The 18,624-nt window shown below is 42.5% G+C and overlaps 1 protein-coding gene across 2 annotated transcripts; it reads right to left on the bottom strand.

Moving 5' to 3' along the window:
• Nucleotides 1-233: 233 nt before the first annotated feature.
• Nucleotides 234-17,171, bottom strand: LOC138768923 (5-hydroxytryptamine receptor 3A-like). Of its 2 annotated transcripts, XM_069946974.1 has the most exons (9): nucleotides 16,754-17,171; nucleotides 14,444-14,604; nucleotides 13,490-13,534; nucleotides 11,511-11,620; nucleotides 7,849-8,018; nucleotides 6,732-6,889; nucleotides 4,227-4,437; nucleotides 2,638-2,868; nucleotides 234-617 (listed from the first exon to the last, which is right to left on the bottom strand). In XM_069946974.1, exons 1-9 carry the CDS (start codon nucleotides 16,806-16,808, stop codon nucleotides 349-351), a joined length of 1,410 nt encoding a protein of 469 aa, XP_069803075.1. In that variant the 5' UTR covers nucleotides 16,809-17,171; the 3' UTR covers nucleotides 234-348. The 2 variants fall into 2 exon arrangements, with proteins under 2 accessions (XP_069803075.1, XP_069803076.1); XM_069946975.1 differs by lacking the exon at nucleotides 14,444-14,604.
• Nucleotides 17,172-18,624: the final 1,453 nt, after the last annotated feature.

Raw genomic sequence — 18,624 nt, 5'->3', positions numbered from 1 at the left:
TACTAAAAAAACTCAGGTGCTGTGTGTTCTGCAGGATGTAGTGTATTCTTTCCGTTCTGACACAGTGTTCCCTACCGCCACCTCTGTTTGTGGCAGGAACTGTCCAGAGCAGGAGAGGTTTTCTATGCAGATTTGCTACTGCGTTAGACAGTTCCTAACATGGACAGAAATGGCAGCATAGAGCATTGTGTCAGAATGGAAAGAAGACACCACTTCCTGCAGGGCATACAGCAGCTGTAAGTACAGGAAGGCTTGGGATTTCTTAAATAGAAATCATTTACAAATCTTTCTGATGCCAGTCCATTTATAAGATTTTTTTCCCAGAGTACCCTTTAACATTGGCGTTATTTACATAGCTGAGTGGTATGACCAGAAAATAGTTATGCTTATAATATAGGCCATGACAATTAACAGATGCACCCAGAAAAGACATCTATCTAGTGTGTTTCCCACCAGCAGCCATTCCTCATTAGTTTCCCAATCGCTTTTGTCTTTAACACACAGCCGGATGGTAACTATCTCTTTGAAGATGTTTTCCAGGAGACCTCCGAGTGCTTCTGTCACTGGAGTTGACTGGATGGTGGCTTCTCTGTTGTCACCATCTTTGTCCAATTTACCTGTGTCAATGAAAACACAATAAATTAAATACATGGAATACTTTTCTAACATAAGAATAAACCGGCAGTGATTTCCCCAATCCTCCTCATAGCCGCATTTGCCTAAACGTACACAAGTACACTTCTGATCCAGAACAATGCGACAGACATGTTGTCATCAAATGTGCCGCATCCTCATTTGCTCCGGAGGATTTTATTTTTCATCCTTGAACACCTTGCCTCTGCCGCCTATTCTGGCCTTCTGAGAGTTATAGCGCTGTTGATTTTACAGCTATTGGGGTGGTTGGAGTGTTATTTATATATTTTTTTTTGCCACAATCTATAGCTTCTATTAGTGTTGTATTTGTGTAGGAATTTTTCTGATGTGAGAAAAAAATCTCTCAAGACTCTATTAGAAGATTGCCGATCAGATCACGCTTCCCATGTCATCTTGCGGCAAGGGGTTAAAGGGAATCTGCTGACACTGTTAGATAGCCGTTAGGTCAAGGAGACACTAATATGCAAAAAAGAGTTTGTGGAGACTCATTTAAGAGTCTCCAAAAACAACAGCCAACAGTGTTATTTTTGTCTGATCTCCCTGAGATCAGTGATCTGTTTCTCTTATGGCTTTACTAGACATTGCTCCCACCTAGCCAGAATCCTGCTCCACACTGATGAGGGGCAACACCCCGAAACAGCTGTATGTGGATGGATACCTGGCTTTGGTTTTGCCCTTGTCTTTACATTAACTTAATGTGACATTTAATATGGTGGCTTTGGTGGTTTCCCTACAGGAGCCACCCCTTGGCTGGGTCCTTCCCGAAGGGATATCTGGCTAGGACCAACTCTTAATTGAGGCTCCACAGACTCTTTTTTGCATATTCGTATTTCCCAGGGAGCAATGAACCTAGGATTTCACTGTATTGAGTGTTTTAACCAGCAGCCAACAGTGTTTTCTTCGGCTTGTCTACTTGAGATCAGTGATCTGTTTCCCATAAGGAGACACAAATGCATTTTCTATATACTGGAAGCAGCGGGGGATATGTGAAATGTACAATATGTCTCCTTGTCCTTATAGCTATCATGTGTCATGTGCTTCGTTCTTATCGGGATTTTGCTTATTGGGCTGTGGGCTTTGAAGTCAGCGCTGCTCCCTGCTGCTCCTGCCCAGGTGCTGGGAAAGGCTCGATCTAGTCCTGAGAAATTGGGAGAAGTTTTCTAGGACTGGATCCCTCTCTTCCCAGTAACTGGGGAGGAGCAGCACAGAGCGGAGAAGACTTCAAAGCCGCAGCCAGATGAGCAGAATTCCAATAGGAACTAGGCACTTTGCTTCGTTCCTATTGTAGATTCGCTCATCTCTAGTCAGAAGTTGAATTACAGATGACAGAAAGGGAGCTATCTGATGTACTGGTGACATGAAGTTATTGTTGTGACACTACAGTGCTAGTCAAGTTGGCAGCATTGGATGCATGGCACATGGAATGACATGGACCTTAATAATGTTAAATTATAAATATTTACAGTAAGGCTATGTGCACACTACGGAATCCCAGCAGATAACCCACCGCGGATTCCGCATTTCCGCTGCTCCTATAGACTTTATTCTATGGTTTGCCAGACTCCGCCGTCCGCCCGAAGAATGAACCCGCCCATTCTTCGGGCGAGTGGCGGAATCTGGCAAAACATAGAATAAAGTTTATGGGAGCAGCGGAGATGCGCGCGGCTACCAGCGTCCACAAGCAGGGGCGAGCTGCAGAATCCGCGGTGGGTGATGCGCCAGGTTTCCGTAGTGTGCACATACCCTTACTGTAAATGGTGACCAATTGTGGTCACCAAAGTAAATGTAATGGACAGGGTATTCTGATAAATAACAAACTAAGCATTCAATGGCAAACAGAAACTCTGAAATAAAGCAAAATGTCACACAGCTAGTTATATCTGACATTGGTTTAAAGAGCATGACCAAGAACAAGTACTACTCTGGCCCTCTAAGACTTGAACCCAATGGAGGTATATACATAACTTTTTTTCTATCACTTACCACTACTAGCAGTGCTCATCTCATGTGGTTCTTCAGAAAACTTTTTGCATGGCTCAATGCCCTGGTCCTTTTTCTTCATACAAACCAACACACTTAGCTTTTCTAAAACCAACTTCCTTATCCATGTCGGCATCTTACAATGGGTATTTTTGTTTTTCACAATTCGAAATATGAAAATGGTTTCTGCCAAACTGATCCCTAGTAAAGCCATGCAGACAATGAAATAGGTATCTAAAAAGAACATAAAATTGAATATATTAGTAGGTTACTTAAAACTTATCCATGACCCGAAGATTGTATTTGCATTTGAATTTATATTCCTGATTAAAAAACATTGTGCAATCGTATGCATGTATCTGATATCTATCTTAGGTGACAATTAGTGTTGAGCAAGCACTGAAATGCTTGAGTGCTCCTTACTCGAATCGAGCATTCTTCAATGCTCAAGTGCTCAATGAACCCCATTGAAATCAATGGGAGACTTGAGCATCTCTCAAGGTGTTCCCTGCACAGCAGAGAGGAGGATGTCTGGTTCACCTTGAAGGGATGTGTAAATTAAATATACAAAAATGAAAATGAAAAAATGCAATACCCAACTGCAAGATACATTAGGACTCTGGTGGTATGCCGTCAAATCACAGCATATCGCCAGAATTCTAATATATCTTGCAGTAGTCTATTGTATTTTTTAATTCTCATATTTGTATATTTCATCCCTTGAAGAAAGAAATATACAAATATTAGAACGAAAAATGCAAAATTTTAGTAGATTTCATCCCTAAACTAAATACACTAAATATACAAAAATTAGAATTACTTTTAAACAGTTTTGAGCTCCTGGCATCATAATTATTGATGATGCTTGGATTTCCGGAACAGTTTAAGGCTATGTTCACACTACGTATCTTTCCGGCCGTAGTGCGAACCGCGAATATACGCCTGTAGTTTTGAGGTTGATGCGTTTGCTTGAAAGTATACGATATACGCCCGCACAATGCACACTACGTATGAGCTTACGGCCGGATCATATACGGCGCCGTGAAAAATGAACAAGACCATTGTTTGAGGACAGAAATGTTCCAACTCACGGCCGTGGATTTCCATGCAGTCCCGTATGAAGTACTTATTTCAGCCAAATTGAATGTGATTTTTAGATCCAAAAGTTCTGTGTGTTTTACTGGGCTGGGCGAAGATTTCCAAGTAAATGGCCTGTTTCAGATCGCTTCGAAACAAGCTAGGGAAGCATAACTCTACTACGGGCGTATGTTCGCAGTTCGCCCGCATGTTCGCAATCCGGCCGCATGTCTATTTTTCCCACGGTCGTACTTTCAGCCACACATGTACGGCTGCGTACGAACTACGGCCAGACTCATACATAGTGTGAACATAGCCTTAATATCCGTGCCATGGTATGCTGTGTTATTACAGTAGCCCAAATATTTAAACACTACCCCAAGCACTGGGTTAGTCCAATGGGTAACGTTTTTTGGTTCCTGAAAAGTGACTGGATATGGTCTACCAAGATATAAAAATTATGCAAACTACAAATATAATTTCCAACAGGCTGTGATACACATTAATGGCCATACTTATTATTGGTGTCATGTGTGATGAAGCAGGTAATATATCCAGAACAATGACGAGGAAGACAGAGTAACCGAGCAGCAGAGTAATCTTAAAAGAAATGCGCTCTCCGGTGTCATTAGGAAGGAAGAATCCAATGATATCCAGAACCATGAGAAATATGCTGGGTATGATTAAGTTCACAACATAGTACATTGGATGTCTTTTAAGGATTAACTATGGAAAAAGAATTGAGTTGAAGGTCATATATTGTTATATAAACAATTTTTTGTACTTTATAACATTTAAAGGGACACTGTAAACTTGGTTCAGTTCACTAGCTACAAGCCTATTCTCTACATCAGACGTGTCAAACTCAGGCCCTCCAGCTGTTTGAAAACTACAATTCCCATCATGCCTGGACAGCCAAAGATAAAGCTTTGGCTGTCCAGTCATGATGGGACTTGTAGTTTTGCAACAGCTGGAGGGCCTGAGTTTGACATCCTTGCTCTACATCATCCTTGATGAAGGAGAACACAGGCTTAGCTAGTAAACTAAAGGTGGACATCAGGGTGAGAATGCGTTCTATAGAAAAAAATTGTTTTATTCAAAGTCTCACCCTTTATAATTGTTGCAAATAATGATCTGTAATATCCATTAAAGGGAACCTGTCACCCCCTGTGCCGGGGTGAAGGTCACCCGACCCCCCGCTAGAGCCCCGGTTACCTACCCCATCTCCCCCAGTCCCGCTCCTGTAGCCGGTCCCGGGACGGAGATATCCTTGTCGGAAGCCCGGCATGTGCGCTGCATAAATGAGTCCGACACCCATAGAGAATGAATGGAGCCGTCATTCTCTATGGGCGTCGGACTCATCTCTGCTGCGACAAGCATATCTCCGTCCCGGGACCGGCTCCAGGAGCGGGATTTGGCGAGGTAGGGTGAGTATCCGGGGCTCTAGCCGGGGGTGACAGGTTCCCTTCAAGGCTAGAATCACAAAGGACGGATTCACAGCGGATTTCACACTGCAGATCCCAAACTGTCATTGTCAATGAGATTACATACTCGCAGCGGTATTGTCATCCTGCTGCGAGTATGTACATGCTGGCCCCCTTAACCCGTCTCTGTCTGGAGCATACTTCACCTGCTCCACGCTACAGCTGCATCTGAGGCTCCCAGTCCCTGTAGGTGCCGCTCAATCAGTGCATGGCCCCACCGCAGTTTCTGATTGACTGGGCAGGACCTACGGGAGCCGGAACACGGACCAGGTAAAGTATGTTCCATGTATGTTCCATGTGGAGGCGGGTTAAGGGGGCCGGCATTTACATACTCACAGCGAGATGACAATGTACAGTAAATAACTGAACTCAAGCACAAGGGGAGACTCTGAGAGGTTAGTTGGGGGAGAGGTTAGAAGCAACATGAGAAAATATTACTTTACTGAAAGAGTAGTAGATGCTTGGAACAAACTTCCAGCAGATATGGTTGGTAAATCTACAATAACAGAAAGTAAGCATGCCTGGGATAAACATATATCTATCCTAATATAATAGGAAGGGAAATAGAAAGGGCAGACTAGATGGACCAAGTGGTCTTTTTTTGCTGACAATCTTCTATGTTTCTAAAACAAAAAGGTCAGGAAGATAAATTTCATCATGCTCAACCCTTTGCTAGCATCATCTGTTGGTGGAGTCTTGGGAGGTCCCCATACACATTATACAGATAACTGAACCTGCCTGACATAACTATAGAGTGCATGGGGATCTTAAGCCCCATTAAATTAAAACATGTATTGCTCTAGGATAACTTATTTTATGTAGACAGCTTAAAATATGGTCCCTTCATTCTAGTAATCGGGTAGGTCTCAGTTGTCAGACACTAACTTACACTGATTTAAAGGGGGTATACAGAATTAGAAGAACATAACTGCTTCCTTCTAAAAACAGCACCACACCTATCCATTACAACTCCATTCACTTCAATGGAACTGAGCTGCAATACCATAGACAAAATGGGGACAAGAGAAATAATATAATGTAAAAAAAAAAAAAATGATGTGACAGTAGATTTTTCTAATATAACATACCAAAAATGTTCACTATGTATACGGTTATTATAAGGCTGGGTTCACACACAGTATATTTCAGGCGTATTTGGTCCTCATGTCAGGTCCTCATAGCAACCAAAACCATGAGTGGATTGAAAGCACAGAAAGGATCTGTTCACATAATGGTGAAATTGAGTGGATGGCTGCCATATAATGGTAAATAACTGCCATTATTTCAATATAACAGCCGTTGTTTTAAGATAACAGCAAATATTTGCCATTAAATGACGGCCATCCACTTAATTACAACATTATGTGAACAGATCCTTTCTGTGTTTTCAATCCACTCCTGGTTTTGGTTGCTATGAGGACCACAATACTGACTGAAATATACGTAGTGTGAACATAGCTCCCACATGTAGATATTCACTGCAGCACAACATATAGTACAACCAAATGACATATGACTGAGGGAAAGCCAACTTACATGGAACTCCAACAGTATAAGTTTTCTTTCTTGGTTAACCACCAGCTTGTAAGTGGGATATATATCTGTAAGTTCCCATTCCCCTGGATGGTAAAACGTCTGAATATCCCTTCTCATATTCTCTACTGTTTTCCATGCAGTTAAATTAATATCATCAACTAGAAACGAGAGAGAAAAAAAGAAAGAGAGATAAAGAGGGAAAGAGAGAGAGAGGGGGAAAGAAAGAAAGATGTGAATAGCTCATAAGTCTTACTTGGCTTTGAAAATATTAGAGTTAAAGGGGTACTCCAGCGAAAACCTTTTTTCCAGTGATTGAAACACATTACAAAGTTATATAACTTTGTAATATGCTTCAATCACCTATCTGCCCCCTTCCCTATCTTTTCCCCCCTCAATCCGCCACCAGTAAGTGAAGTTAACTCATTCTTACCTAATGACTGTTGACCCCAGGCTGCTCTGTGGCAGCCATTTTGTGACAATGACATCATCAAGAGGGAGGCGGGTTTAAGCTCTGTTAAGCCAGCCTCTCTTTGTCAGATTGTCAGGTTGCTCAGCTCTGATTGGCTGAACATGATGTAAGCCATCTAACAGTTTTACAAAATCAGTTAGACATCACAGGAGACAGAGTGAATTATGGGAAAGTCCAAATCAGGAAGTAAAGAAAAAATGAAGCCACCAACTGGAGCTTCAGGGACCTGCAAACAGCGGGAAATTCAAACGGAGACAGACTCCGGAGGGATGGTAAATGGGAAAACTATGATTATGATTGATTGATTTTTTTTTTTAATTAGTGCCGGAGTACCCCTTTAAACTTAATGTGTCCCTGTCATCATAGAAAACGTTTGACATGTCATAGAGATATGTTAAAAAGTTTTGAGTGCTCAGACCCATAGCGATCGTCAGAACGAGACGAGAGAAGACTGCGATGCAGCGTGTCCACTCTCCATTCTGTGTCAGCATAATCAGTCGGGCTCCATAAACTTACATTATGGCCCTGACTGGAGAGGATCGCGCTTAGTGACCGGTACGGGTCTGGTATATAATGATGTAATGGATGGAATATATATTATACTGAAAATGCTATTTATATTCAGTTATGCATTAGGTGAAGACATACCTGTGTGAAGCATACTGTGAAAACTTAAAGTACAGTTGTGAACGTCAAAGGGGAAGAAGTAGATGTGGAACTTGCACATGGATGATCCTCGATGTGCCTTTTGATATTTTATCAGCCCCATGTTATTAATGTACACAAAACTATTGCCTGGGGGGCCCCCGGGATCTATACTGTGGGGGGACAGAGCACACCATTAATAAAAATGCTTATAAGATTAGGCTATGCTCACACAACGTTTTTTCAGCTCCGTTTAAAATGACGTCCATCATTTTGAGTCTAAAATAACGGCCGTTATTTAGCAGCCTGGCCTTCCCTTAGTGCATTGACGGGTGTATGTACATTATTCTAGTTTGGATTACTAATTAAACTTTGGGTGTGTCTAAACTGAAAAGTCGATTAAATTTAATAGTAAACACGGAGAAAAAACGGTGACAAAAGAAAAACTGTGTGTTAACTACTAATAAAAAACGTCCGCTGTTTGCAAAAGACGTACATAAATAATTATTATGACCAATATTTTGACCCCAGCTGCAAAAACGTCAATACATTGTGGGCATTGGACGTCCGTCTTCCCATTGACTTCAATGCATTGCCATTGCAGTCAGTTAAATCTCGGCAAAAATGGACGTTATTTTAAATATGAAAATCGGCCACCTTTTCAATATTTATGACGTTTTGTGAACATAGCCTTACACTACATAACAATTTTACAAGTTTTTTTGTTCCCAGTTAAGTGTGTTGTTTGTGCCTAAAATTAATAGAAAAAGCTTAATATTCCCCATAAACTTTGCCTTTGTGATCAGCACAGTGATGTTTTATATACAGTATTTTAAGACTGTTGGGAGTGTAGACTTCTAGAAGCTTCTAGAACTGTAAGACCTATCAAAAAGCTTTTAAAACTGTCCAGAATTGTGTAGAACCTTCTAGAACCTTCTGTGACTTTCCTACAAGTGCACATAGCAGTGTAAATACAGTTACCTTGAACCAATGTATTTGATGTTCTGCAGAGTATAAGTGAACTAGAGTACACAGCTAAAGTTCATTTAGATGGCATCCACATTCGGCAAATTTGGCAGACATACTTTGCTACATCAGTGGCCAATTTATAAAGATGAGAGGGAAAAAGTACTCTGTGAAAGCATCTGCCAAGATGTGTGAGGCTTACACACTGCAGTTTGGTTATAGTTTTCATCGCCTGCTCCTGGCTAAATACTCACCTCTCTTCATTTCGGCAGTCCTCCTCCTTCACTGACACTACTACTGTGAATGGAAAGACATCAGGATGGGGATGTTTTCTAGGGCAAGCACTAGGGCGTGAGGAGGGTTGAGTATCTGCAGAATGTAGTTAGGGGACGTCTGATCTGCTGTATTACTTTAGGGGATCTGGTCTGGGGTCTGTTCTTTAGGTTTTCTGATCTGAGATATGCGAGGGTTAAGTGTAGATCCTCACTTAACCCCTTTTGGCAGACTGTGAACAGCATCTACCAAGATGCTGCATACTGTAAGGTGCAGAACACCTGTCACAATGATGTGTGTTCTGCTCCTGGCCTTTTCTTTTGTGATTCCCCCTTTTGTTTTTCAGATATTGATATCCAGATATTGATGGCGATGACCAGTTTTTTTTTAAGATACAATGGTCAATGAGGGGTGTGGGGGTGTTATTTTTAGAATAAAATACTTTCCTCTATTGCAGGGGTGGGGAACCTTTTCCATGTCGAGGGCCGGTCGGGCATTAATAAAATCATTCGAGGGCCGCATACCGTGCGCGGCAGTTAGTAGCGGGGGTTTGCAGCACCCAGGGCAAGGCAAAGTATTGTTCCCCTAGTGCCCCTGCTATTGTAGTTAAACCCCAGTCATGTCCCTGGTAGCCTAGTTAACCCCCATCAGTCATGTCCCTGGTAGCCTAGTTAACCCCCCCAGCCATGTCCCTGGTAGCCTAGTTATCCCCCCCATCAGTCATGTCCCTGGTGGCCTAGTTAACCCCCATCAGGCCTGTCCCTGGTAGCCTAGTTAACCCCCATCAGGCCTGTCCCTGGTAGCCTAGTTAACCGCCATCAGGCATGTCCCAGGTAGCCTAGTTAACCCCCATCAGGCATGTCCCTGGTAGCCTAGTTAACCCACATCAGTCATGTCCCTGGTAGCCTAGTTAACCCACATCAGTCATGTCCCTGGTAGCCTAGTTAACCCCCATCAGGCATGTCCCTGGTGGCCTATTTAACCCCCATCAGGCATATCCCTGATAGCCTAGTTAACCCACATCAGTCATGTCCCTGGTAGCCTAGTTAATCCCTCATTCATGTCCCTGGTGGCCTAGTTAACCCCCCCATCAGGCATGTCCCTGGTAGCCTAGTTAACCCCCCATCAGGCCTGTCCCTGGTAGCCTAGTTAACCCCCATTAGTCATGTCCCTGGTGGCCTAGTTAACCCCCAACAGTCATATCCCTGGTGGCCTAGTTAACCCCCATCAGGCCTGTCCCTGGTAGCCTAGTTAACCCCCCCAGTCATGTCCCTGGTAGCCTAGTTAACCCCCATCAGGCATGTCCCTGGTGGACCAGTTAACCCCCAACAGTCATGTTCCTGGTAGCCTAGTTAACCCCTATCAGGCATGTCCCTGGTGGCCTAGTTATCCCCCCCATCAGGCATGTCCCTGGTAGCCTAGTTAACCCCCAACAGTCATGTCTCTGGTGGACCAGTTAACCCCCAACAGTCATGTCCCTGGTGGACCAGTAAACACCCAACAGTCATGTCCCTGGTGGACCAGTTAACCCCCAACAGTCTTGTCCCTGGTGGCCTAGTTATCCCCCAACAGTCATGTCCCTGGTAGCCTAGTTATCCCCCCCCCCCATCAGTCATGTCCCTGGTGGACTAGTTAACCCCCATCAGTCATGTCCCTGGTAGCCTAGTTATCCCCCCCATCAGTCATGTCCCTGGTAGCCTATTTAACCCCCAAATAAAAAAAATAAACATCCCACTCACCTTACCTCCGCTCCCACGCTGCCCAGGTCCTCTTCTCTCCCAGGTCCTCTGTGCCGGTCTTCTCCTGCAGGCGGCGCGCGATGAAATGACGTCATCGCTCACAGCCCGCAGGAGACTGAAGACACGCGCCGCTCTGGAGGAGGAAGGAGCCGACACAGACATCACGGCAGCTGTCACAGACACCGGAGGATGCTGTGTGCGCCGGCTCCTTCCTCCTCCAGAGCAGCGCGTGTCACAGGGGAGCTGCGGGCCGCGGGCCGCATCGGGAGGTCTCAGGGGCCGGATGCGGCCCGCGGGCCGGAGGTTCCCCACCCCTGCTCTATTGTGTGGTGTTTTATTTTTATTTTATTACAGGCTTAGCAGTGGAAGCTGTCTGATAGACGGAATTCATTACTAAGTCAAACCCCCCCCCCCCCCAATATTACCCCAATACCCACTGGCCCAGGAATACTAGGAAGAGTCGTGTACCAGTAGTCCCAGAGCGCCAAAATTGCATCTCCGGGACTGGGTGGTGGCAGGTTGGTATTATTAAGCTAGGGAGGGCAAAAACAATTGTCCCTTCCCACCTTGGTACTACTAGGCTGCTGCTGTTTGGTTATTAAACATGTCTGGTTATGAGAATGGGGGGGGGACCCCGTGCGTTTTTAAAATAAATAATTTTGAAAAAAACATTAAATTTGCACTTACAATTCAGCTATCTGTATATCTGGAATCCATATGGTATGGATAGGAACAGAAATAATTGTCATATTGTCAAAGTCCATTGGATTCCATTGTAGAAATTCATCTCTCCAGTACTACAGAAAGACAAAATACAGCACTTTGTGTAAGAAAGTACTAAACACTATGTCAGTGCTTTAGACATTTTGGTTGCATGTTCGCTCTTTCCAAAACGGACCTAGCAGTAAGTTTATAAATGCAAGAGGTAAATATCCAGATTATAATGCAAACATATATAGCCTAAATGTGGGAAGAGGGGTATTCCTATATGACTGTCACAGAAGTATTTGCCCCATATGGACCCAATAGCTGTTCTAACCCCTCCCCCCCCCCTGAAACAGAGTTGTTTTCTTACTCCAGAATTACTGGAGCTGTGCAGCTTAATAGATCTGCACTTTTAGGTTGCCCGTACACATTTAAATTTTGTTTAGTTTTTCTCATGCGTTTTTTGCAGATAAAACCCAGTGGATTAAAAAATATAAAATGTAATGTCCTTAATGTCCTTATCTCTATCTCAGCTAATTCCCATCTTATTCCCATCTCAACTAAACTTGTAGGGTTAAATAGTTGTCAAATTATTAATTACAAATGCAAATAATTAATTACAAATAGTTCAGTGTACAATGTTCAGTGTACAGTATTAGTAAGTGTACTCACTGTATATACTGACAGCAGCTCCCTGTGTACCTCATAGAGCTAAAATCAGACTTCTCTCCTCCAGGCTGTGCTGCTCTGCTCTGTGGTGAATCTGTCCTTAAGATGGCCGACATGAGGAAGCATGTGACCATGCCCCACCCCCAAATGTCCAACACTGAGCTTGTATATGCCTATGGAGGACACTGGGGAGTGGGACATGGTCACATGCTCCTTCATGTCAGCCATCTTATGGACAGACTCATTACAGAGCAGGGCAGCACAGCCTGAAGGAGGGGAATCTGATTTTTACTCTATGAGGTACACAGGGACCTATTTTACTATAAAGTGGCCAACCCATTTAAATATTTCTGCAGTTACTATACATTCATTTAGCAAACTTTCCTCTGACCTTTTCCTCCCAATGTTGATAGCTCCTTGTCTAGGTTAATGACAACCATTTTCATATATATATATATATATATATATATATATATATATATATATATATATATATGCTAGGGGGCACTTTTTTTGCACTTGGTGCACTGAAAATGTTGCCTTATTTCTTTTACACTTTTATATTTGGCTTCCCTTAGGCTGTGTTCGCACATGTTTTTGTTGCATTTGTGATGCATTGTTTTGGCTGCAATTTTCATACACTTTGGCTGTGAATTGCATAATTTTTGCTGGGATTTAGGGGGAAACTGACCTGTTCTCCAATTATAACCTGTTCCTGGCTTTAGCTTCAATAATTGCAATTAAAGCTCAACACAGGCGTTGATATAAGTGTCACAGCCTCACGGATCAGTGCTGATTCCAATGATGCAGTTCTTTCAGTGATCTGCCATGCTGTTCCTGAGATACGGCCCTGTGGAAATGATCAGGTCTGGTGCCCCGGAGGCGGGCCAGGGCCTCAGAGCACTGACATTGTCTCCCATCGCTCTCCTCATCATGGGAGGAGATACTGGAGTTGCTGGACCTTCCTCCAGTGCACCAGACCTGCTAATTTGCATCGAACAAAAAAGACCATATCTCAGGTACGTAGCGGCGTATCAATGAAAGACCCATACCGCGGGAATCATCAAGTGATCCGTGAGCGTATAACATTTATATCACAACCTTTGGTGATAGATTTGCTTATGTGGATAACTTTGTTATTGATCATCTTGTTACAATAATGGGATGGCATGTGAACTTTATTCATCAAATTATGTTCTTACCCCTGTAACACTATGTTTTATGTATGTATCCCAATTTCTGAAAGTCACTGCCACAAATTTGGTATATCCTTCCATTATCTTGTTACTTACCTGATTATACATGAAGTAAATTGTCATCACTTGCTCTTTTTCCGCCTTTGAAAGAGAAAATGATGTTAGAATAAAAATGACATATCAAATATTTCCGTTGAACTATAGTGACTCTTTCATGAGACTTTACTGCCCAATGTAAAGTCAAATGGTTTTCGGTGCAGCCAACTATTTGCCAAAAGAGCGCAAACAATATTGTGCCTAATAATAGTGGTCAGAGTGAGGCTATGTTCACACAACATATTTTTTCGTATTTTTACATCCGTTGTTGCCGATTGCAACAACGGCCGTAGTTAATACGAGAAAATACGCTGGCCGGGTGTCTATGGGATCCCGGCCCGAGTGTATACACATAGTATACGCTCCGGCCAGGACCCCTAGTGACGCAGCAAAGAAGTGACATGTCAGTTTTCTGTGGCCGCTATTCAGCGAATAGCGGCTGTAGAAAACCGCAAGCTTCATAGTGTGCAGTGGGGAGTTCTGATTCGGGCACGCATGGATGTGGTGGTGGGTCAACAACTGGCTTAATATCAGGGAAGGCGGCCATCTTGTAACATAGACAGCCGCTAATAATGATCACTGTCAGCGGCTGTCTCATTAACAAGATGGACCCCTTTACTCAATATTTTCCTGACGTGAGAACATAGTCTAATAATGCGCTCCACTGAAGTAAATGGGAAATTAACCGGCAATGTGCAAGCCATATAAAATAACTACCGTAATTGATTATCATCTTGCAAATAATGAACATGCTACTTAGTTACGACCTTGTTTTGCAAAATATGTGTTTTTTTTAACTCTATACGCATTGTTTTATATTCACACAAAATTATATTGTATTTAGCTTTTCTTTTGGGCTCCGTTCACACTACTGAATCGACGCCGAGATTCCGCGCAGAACCTAAATTTGTAAAACATTTACATTACATGAATATGAAAGAGATGTGTACTTACTACTTCAAGGATAGCATAGATAATAATATCTATATGCACTAGAATGGTCTCTCTCCAGTCTCTCACTGGTCTCAGCCTTGTTTCATATCCATCAATCAGGTAGCGTAAAAGTTGTGCTGGAGTTGAGTTTGACTGCTTAATAATGGAGACTTCTTGGGCACCTCCAGGCCATTAATAAAATATTAAACTTAACATATCAGTGTCAAAAGTACACATACACAGTGAATTACAGGCTTCTTACAGATGTAAAGCAAAAAATTTACCAAATAAGTGTACGGCAAAACACAGAATAAATGTGTATGCAAAAGGAGAAAAAAAATAGTCATGAAAAAAATTGAAATGTGAGTATATAAGGGGGGGGGGGGGGCGGCGGCGACAGAGATATCACCATATCATATCAACTGGACAAGGTGACCCAGGAGAGGGGTGTAGGAACCCCATGCGTTCTGTCCACCCAGTGGACTTCCTAGAGTATTTGGCTTTATTTCATTGTGGGGGGGCAGAATACCTTCATTGTTTATTGCTAGGGGCTGGGTGTGACTGTACATTTTTTCAGAATGGTGTGGGAGTGGTGGTTACAGGTATGAGGGTATTTTGAATGTGTTGATGGGTTAGAGTTTGTTTTGTTTCTTTGATATGTCTACAATTTTTGTATACCTAAAAGATTAATATTTTTGATACTTCAAACATTGTTGCTGTGCCAGTTGATTTCCTATAGCTTTTTTTCTGGTTGTATTGCATGGTGTTCTCTCTATATGGGAACTGTGCACGCAACTTAGAATAGCAGCTGTGCATACTAAACCCCTTTTTAGGCTATGTTCACACTGCGTATGAGTCCGTATTTCGTATGCCGCCGTACATGTGCGGCTGAAACTACGGGCATGGGAAAAATCGACATGCGGCCGGATGCATACGAACCGCGAACATACGCCCGTAGTACAGTTATGCTTCCCTAGCTTGTTTCGAAGCGATCGGAAACAGGTCATTTACTTGGAAATCTTCGCCCAGCCCAATAAAACACACAGAACCTTTTGGATCGAAAAATGAAGTTCAATTTGGCTGAAATAAATACTCCGTACGGGACCCCATGGAAATCCACGGCCGTGAGTTTGAACATTTCCGTCCTCAAACAATGGTCTTGTTCATTTTTCACGGCGCCTTATACGATCTGGCCGTTAGCTCATACGTAGTGTGCATTGTGCGGGCGTATATCGTATACTTTCAAGCGAACACATCAACCTCAAAACTATGTGCGTATATTCACGGTTCGCAGTACGGCCGGACTCGTACGCAGTGTCAACATAGCCTTAAGTTGTAATGCTTCGTACAGATATTTGCATGGCCGGTGTTTGAAATTAGTTTTGATGTAAAAGAGGTGAAGGCGAAAAAATTGATTTTATTATGTGTCTGATATAATTACAGGTATTTAAAATATACTTTGTTTCCCAAAACCAGTGCTGCTCTTGTCCAAACTGGGACCATTTCTTATTTTACCATATCCTTTACCTCCCAAAGGCTTCCCTCAAACACAACATTAACACAAATTTTGCACAGTATTTTTTCGGCTTGAGGGGAAAAAAACCTGCTTTTTTGTGTTGCTTTTTTTTTAGCATTTTTTCATTTTATTGTAAATTACTATAGGCGTTTTTTTTCTCTCTGTTGTTTTATCCATGCTTTTTTTGTTTTATCTTGTAATGTTATTCAATACCATGTGATCTTATGTTTTCTATTGAAGAATTGAGGAAAAATCCCAGGAAAAAAGAAACACCAATATGCATATAGACCCGTTTTCTCCATAAGCCAAACTTGGCACTTTTAGTGACCGAAATCCAGCCAAAATCTTACTACTGCTTAAATTGTCCCTGTCATTAGAAAAAAAAAAACTTTGTTGCAGAGACTTGTCAAAAGTTTTGATCAGATGTGATCTGGGTGTTCAAATCCCCACCGTTCTCTAAAATGAGTCAGGAGAAGCATACGGTCACGCACTTCCTTCTCCATCTTACTGCCACTTCCATCTTTTGCATGAGACACGCTCCGTAGACTTTTAATGGAGCTTTCCCTCATGCAGAGACTAAAACATGGGAAGACATAGTAAAGCACATAACTGTGAGCTTCTTCTGGCTCATTTGAGAGATCAGTAAAGGTCAGAGCACCCAGACCCCATGTCTCTGCAACATGTCAAAAGACTAGGTGCATGATGAGAGTTGTAGTTTGGCAACAGCTGGAGGGTCCTCCCCATCTCAGCTCTAAAGAAATAAAGTCCAATTTTCTTATTTGAACAAGTGTACAAGGTATTTGCAGTGTACTCACCTGAACCGAGGAGAAGGAGGCAGAATATCATAGCCTGAATATAACCAGAAGTCATTGTAGAGCCAGCCAGGATATAGATCAGATGAATGGTATCTATTGCAGTAGAGCTGTCGATTATCTCTATAGAAATCCTCCATACAGATTCTGTGTGTACCCGATGCTTGCCATAGCTCCAGTCAGTAACAAATCTGTGGTTGACTTTCTACTATTTATGGGAATATTTTAATACACTTAGTAATTGTAGGTTTAATCAAATAAGCCCATGTCCGACAAGTCATTCCTGAGTGTTTACATTGTAAATATTGTTGACATGGATTCGGCGCTGTATATTACTGCATCTCCATCCACAGACCACAATCACATTGGTTACTGTTTTTCATCCAGGTAGAGCACTCCTCATTATCACTGCAGTGGGGATGCTATGGCTGGCACTGCTATGGAATTGCACTTGGGGGTCCTTTTGTTGCCAAGGTTACATTGATTCTGTGGCCTATACTGTTCATCCCTTCCGCCATAACTTTTTTTTAATGTATCTTTAGTAGGGACGGTCCGAACCTGCCGAGGTTCGGGTTCGTACGAACCCGGACTCTCAGCAATGATTTCTGCTGTCTTAAACCTCCGTGCAGAGGGTGGATACAGCGGGAGGACCGCCTGAAAAACCGGGATACAGCCACAGCCATAAGCTGTATCCCAGTTTTCCAGGCGGTCTTCCCGCTGTATCCACCCTCTGCACGGAGGTTTAAGACAGCGGGAATCATTGCCGAGAGTCCGGGTTCGTACGAACCCGAACCTCGGCTGGTTCGGACCATCCCTAATCTTTAGACATAGCCATATAAGAGCTTGATTTTTGTTTTATTTTTATAACAATACAATGTTTTAGGTTAACACACCATCTTTTTTTGGACGTTTAGACATCCGTCATGTCCATTTTGGACATGGGTCATTTTAAGGTCAAATATATTGCAATGACGTCCGTGATTTCAAAATAATGTCCGTTATTTGGCCTTAAAATGACGACTGTCAAACGGATAAAAAAAAGACGATCAGTGATTCTAGCCATAGTCTGCTATGGGCTATGTTCCTACAACATCTAACCTAGCAACGGACGGCATTATACTGCCGACCGCCAGGTTATTCCTGCAGCCGATACTGCTGTATTGGCTGTAGGATCATTATTTTTTTACAATTGACTTGCGGGCACCGTTGGGTGTGCCCGCAAATCAATTAACCATTCACGCCAATGTAAAGTACGGCCACAGCTATTGTTTGCGGACGATGTTCGGTAAACAGCGTCTGGAAATTAATAGGCATGTCCGTTATTTTGATGCCCATTTTAAAGAGCCGTGGTTAAAATAACAATGTCAGAACACAGCGGGCCGCATTGCATTTTATTCAATGCTATTTCACCCCTGCAGAAAAGAGCAAACGCTGATTTCTTTTCAATTAGTGTCCGTTCTTTTCAAAAATAGAATGCTGTGTGAACTTAGCCATGTAATGAAAAAGCAAAAAGTAGAGTAAAAAAAAATGCTTTGGCGTCACTAATCGTTATATTCAATTTTACTTAATTCACAATGTGGTATACATGACATGTTACCTACAGTATATTGCTTTGGTTAGTATGATAACAGAAATACCAAATGTACATAGTTTTTAGTATTGCTGTGGATTCTGCAGTGTCACCTTTCTTTGTATACCTTGCTGTCTACCAGCGATTGGCTGTAGTACTTACATACTGTATCATGTTGACATAACATAGCTGTAGACAGGTAAGAAGAGACTGAAATGGAACCAAGATTTGCTGGCATTGGAACATCAGTATATGGGTAAATGGGCTGGAAAATCCTATTAAAGGGGTTATCCAGCGCTACAAA

The sequence above is a fragment of the Dendropsophus ebraccatus genome, chromosome 12 (genome assembly GCF_027789765.1).
Source record: "Dendropsophus ebraccatus isolate aDenEbr1 chromosome 12, aDenEbr1.pat, whole genome shotgun sequence".
In the NCBI taxonomy this organism is placed as follows: Eukaryota; Metazoa; Chordata; class Amphibia; order Anura; family Hylidae; genus Dendropsophus; species Dendropsophus ebraccatus.
This window is presented reverse-complemented; position numbering and strand designations above follow the sequence as displayed.